General features: G+C 47.2%; 1 protein-coding gene across 1 annotated transcript; it reads right to left on the minus strand.

Moving 5' to 3' along the window:
• Positions 1-4,145: 4,145 nt before the first annotated feature.
• On the minus strand, positions 4,146-4,773 carry LOC104527485 (cyclin-Y-like protein 1-B; the record flags this gene model as incomplete). The annotated part of the gene is given in 4 exon segments (XM_029085772.1): positions 4,146-4,232; positions 4,235-4,399; positions 4,402-4,632; positions 4,635-4,773. Coding segments are annotated over 4 exon segments (622 nt in total), but the record flags the coding sequence as incomplete, so codon positions are not given.
• Between the last annotated feature and the right edge of the window lie 283 nt (positions 4,774-5,056).

Genomic DNA, 5,056 nt, shown 5'->3' on the forward strand with positions numbered 1-5,056 from the left:
AAACAGTTTAATAATAGAAATAAAAGAAAACTTAAAAAAACCCAACCCAAAACAACTAATATTCAAATAGTAGTGATAATTATAACAGTAATAAGATATGCAAATGAGTGATAACCCAGTTCAACTGCTTACCACCCACTGATAAGCCCGGCCTGTTCCCAGGTAACGATCCTGGAGGAGCAACAATCCTGAACCAAAACTGTGATCCCAGAAGAGCGAGAGCCCGAGAGAAAACCCATGCGAAATCCACTCCCGCCTTTCTGGTCATCCCCGGATAATACACTAAACATGACAGGATATGATCTGGAATATTTCACTGGCACATCCAAATACCAGTTTGGGCTTTGCTATTCACTGCGCTTCTCCCTCCCAGTCCTAATGCAGCTGTGAAACAGCCAAACACGATGGCCTTGAGCTCCAGCAGCAACTGATAACATCAGTACTTTTATCAATGATGTTCTCAAAGCAAGTCTGAACTGAAACCAAAACATGGCTCTTCTAACTGCTGAGAAGAAAATTAACTCTAACCTAGCCAAACCAGGACAACTTAATATGAAATATTCTGTCTTGCAAGGCTAGAGAAACAGTAATTTTTTTCAAGAATATATTTCTGAGAAATAAAGTACATACTCACTGAGATCTAAGAACTGTTGATCCAAGTCCTTTTTCGGGACTGAAATTCATTTGAGAAGTTGGCTCTCCAATTAGAATGTCCAAGTGGTCCAGGTTGCACTGTCATCACATCAGGGTACAGTGTTCATAGTCTATCAGGACCTTCCCAGTGGCCTCATTATTTCACTGCTTAATCTGTGGAACTGCAAGTGTCAACTGCATGAAGTCAAACCAGTCCAGTTGATATGACAGCTGAACCACATCATTTCCGTCTTTCTTCTAAGGTGAACTGATAGAGAAGTCAGGTTTCTTTCCCCCAGCTGCCATTGAAAGTTTAGCTCTTCTAGCACTTCCTGAGCTCTGGTGGCCAGTGATGGCAGCAGAGTGGTGCATTGGATTGTGTTGCTACTCAGCTGTGGATATATGGTCTGGCTTGTTCTGTAAGCTGTGAAAAATTCCACAGACTCACCAGGAAATGCCATCTGAAAACTGGAAAATGTGCTGAGCTCTGGTTATCAGAGATACATGCCCTTAAATTGGTCAAGCACCTTGTGGTTCATCTGGCCCCAGCATGGGGATGTGGCCATGAGAGATGTGGGGAGAGGAGCCGAGACTGCAGCCGGGCACGAACCACTGTGGGTGGGGCCGGGCATGTGTGTTGGGGGTGGAGGGACCAGCTCCACCTGGCCCCACCAGCCCCACCTGGCCCCCAGCCCCAGGCCTGTTTGCCCACCTGTCCAGCAGTGGAATCAGCACCAACATCAGCACTGGGTCCATCAAAGCTCTGCCAACCTATGAGGTCCTGTCCCCTCAACAAAGCTGTGGAGCTGCCAACCAGGTAGAATACCCTTCCCCTCACTCACACCCTGTTGCCCTCCACACTCCTTCCAGGGTGGAGACAGAAATCCTCTGCATTAGCATTGGTGTTGGGGGAGTAAATGATGATGGGACCAATAGCAATATCTGGCAGTGCCCAGGAAGAGATGATTGCAGCCACTGGCCCCACTGGCTCCTGGTGAGTAGCCACACCTTTGTGCTCTGCACAGGGGGATAGGCAGCAGAGATCCTCCTGCCTGTGGGTAGACAGACAGACCTCAGTCCTGCTACAATGACAGGGCATTGCTGCCTCACAGTGGGTGGGAGCTTCTTCTGGTATTGGTTTTTCTGACACCACTAACATAACTATGGAACCTCTGAGCAGTGTTAGAACAAGAAGACCCATCTGACATGTTACTGTTAGCTTTTTCCTTAAAAGGTTTCTTGTTTGATTACTTTGCAAACAAGCTCAGATACACAATCTTCCAATTTCATAAACTTCTTCCAAGGCAACATTCCTGTTTCTGCTAGGACTTCATCTCAAGAAGTTCAACATCAGCATGAGAAAGGGAACTAGGAGTTACCAACACCTCTAGCTTTGAGACCAAGCTTGTTGTCCATACTTTCTTCAACCCCAAACAGAGACATTTAGGTGTTGACAATCATATTCTGGAGACTGAACAAATGCTTGAACCAGACACTTGTTGTAAAGACACTTTTTGTGGCTCAAAGGAAGTTAAATTCATAAGTCAAGAGTGAAATTTGCTAAGCAAGAGATGGTGTTGAATATCTGAGCTTGAAAGCTAAAAAGAGGCCTCTGGGAGGAGAGTCCTGGGTCCAGTAGTCCCTGGGGAAACTTTGTCTGTGCCTGGCCCCACCTCCACCTAGACAGTACCTATAGACAAGGTGGATTTGGGTGAGATTGAATCAGGCCTTCTCCACTCTGAGGATGCAAATCTCATGTCCAGCTGGATGCTAGATGGCCAGAGAAAATAATCATGGACAGCTCCCTTGGTGGAGAATGATTGGGCTCACCGAGATTACCATGGCACATAAAATGCTGGAAGGCTCCTGGCAGCCTTTCAGTTGCCTGACAGTGGACTGGATGGTCTGTTCCTTAGTCTACTATATAAATTTTCAGTTGTACAAGGTCCCTTTGACAGTGCGACCTGGAGTTTGGAGGCAGCAGTTCTACAGCAGGTATATCTGCCTGCTTAAACACCTTCTAACTTGGAGGGTTGCAAAAAGCCAAGCTGCTGCCTCCTTGGTCAAGCAAGAATATCCACATGCTGAAAAACCCAGCCCTGGCCCTAGACAACCTGTGGCATAGCAAAGATTGCAACTTGATTCCTTTCCCTGGGATGAGCACCAGTCTGTCACTTCTCTTGAGAGCCTCCCTGGGTCAGCAGTGTAAGGACACAAGGAGACCTGTCCGGAGCAGCAGTTAAAGAGATTTTCTCCACTCTTCACAGTGAGGTTTGGAGGCTGTTTTGAGACAGCAGAGGGAGGAGAAGGTGAGAATCTGCAAACACCAACTCAGTCTTTCTTGGAACTCTTTGGCTAATCTGTGAAAGGGAAAGCACAACATAGTCCTATTTTTGCTGTCAGTCTTGGGACTTGCAACCTTTGGTGAGATGAATTTTTCAGGCTGGCAAGGGTTGGAGCAACAGGAGTTGCTGACACAGACCTCTCAGGTGCTGCTGTGGACGGACAAATGCAAACCTTGGATCAGGCAGAAAGAGAGTGTGTGTGTATATTCCCTGTGGAGTGGTTCCCTCCTCAGCACTGTTTACTCATAGGTCTGACCTCAGCTTGTCCAGCAATGGCCTGTGGGGGTTGTGGTGGGGTTGAGTCTCTGCTTTCTCAGCCTGTGAAGCAGAGATAAACATCATTGACAGCAGGCTGGTGTGACTTTTCTGTCTGAGTTCAGATCCAGGGTCCTGGGAAAAGAGTGAAATAGTGCAACGAAACTCTCAGGTTCAAGCAGTGCCTGAACTTGAGAGAGAGCTATTGAGGGGTGCGACATGGACCACAGCAGGCTCCATCAAACCCCCTGAGCTAAAACTAACTGTGGCATGGAAGTGAGTATTAAAAAGATGTATCTGACTGGCTTGTCCTACTCTTATTCTTCCCCCAGTCTCCTCTGAAGCACACTGTTCCAGAAGGGAGCCGCTGTTGTGAGACATGACTGTTCTTGTAGCTGTATCTCTTAGCCAAAATAGCCTGAGGAAGAAAAATCCCTTCCTAGCCGTGCACTTGGGCGTCAGCCAAACTCTCAGCATGTGAAAAAAACCCATCAGCCTGAGTCTGTTCAACCAAGATTTTCTGTTCAACTGGATTCCCACCCCCTAGTTGTTTCATTGCTTTTGATGTCTCTCCTCTGTCCCAGAGGAATCACCATTTTTTGCTGAGGGGAATCCCTTTGCCCCAGTTACCTGACTGAAAACAGCTGTTCACTTCATTTCTAGGAATGAACTTGCCCCTCAGGCACACACTCAGGGGTTGTGCCTTCCTTCCACCCAGCATAACACTTCAGCCAGCAAAGCTTAGCATGTGGAGAGGTTTCCTACCTTGGTGGCACAGATCTGCCCTCTGTTGTGTTGCTGCAGCTCCTGTCTGTAAAGGAGGCTTGTTGGAGGATGGATTCCCCCTGAGACAAGGTTCTGGTGTCCCAGGCAGGGTGAGGAAATGGAGATATCCTGGCACTGGTGAATCACCCATTGACACTAGGACTATCCTCTTACAGTTACTAAGGCGTTTATCAATCTCTACACAGGTTAAAAGCCTTTCCAAATAAATCAAATTGCACATTCAGCTGTCAGCTGTGTGGCATTGAAAAGTATCCCAGCAAACCAGTAGATGTGCCTGTGAGCAGGGCCATGCTTGCAGTAGTCATCTGGAACTTCTTGTGTGAGAGGATGAGAGTTTTCCTCAAAAATATCCAATCCATCTCTTTTTATGGCAGAATATTGCTAATTTTGCACTTCATTGTGCTTCTAAGATGAGGTTGACTGACCGTGCAGTTGTCTATAAACATTGCTAAGCACAAACTACGTATTTTTATTAGCTGCCCAGGATAAACATCGTTAATGTCATTATTCCTTCTCTACTCTTGCACACCTGTTTGAGACTTGCCCAGGAAGATTATATTTGCTCTGAGATGATCAGATGGATTAGATTCCAAGGCTAAATCACCTAGGAAACCTGGTCACTGACATGCTGGAGGTGGGGGCCGCCACCACTGGGATTTGAGTCCTCTGACTTGGCCTCCACCGATCCTGATCTGTCTCTCACTGCCAGCACCTTGCATGTGTTAAAGATGACCAAAGGGCTGGAGGACCTGTCCTATGAGGAAATATTGAAGGAGTTAGTTAAGTCTTTTCTCCACAGAGAACAGAAGGCTCAGGGCGACCCCATCACAGTAGCCTGCTACTAAAAGAGCAACTACAAAGGGGATAAAGGCTCCCTCATCACAAAAAGCCACACAGAGCAGACAAGGGGCAATGACAGATCTCAAAGAGTCAGGGACTGTAATTGCTGGGAAGGCCGTGGTCTGCATGTGAAGGGCAGTGGTGGTGTGAGCAGAGCTCAGAGCACTTGGGAAGCCTGGGAAGCTGAGTACGGGCAG

The sequence above is a fragment of the Antrostomus carolinensis genome, unplaced genomic scaffold (genome assembly GCF_000700745.2).
Source record: "Antrostomus carolinensis isolate BGI_N321 unplaced genomic scaffold, ASM70074v2 scaffold14787, whole genome shotgun sequence".
Taxonomy (NCBI): Eukaryota; Metazoa; Chordata; class Aves; order Caprimulgiformes; family Caprimulgidae; genus Antrostomus; species Antrostomus carolinensis.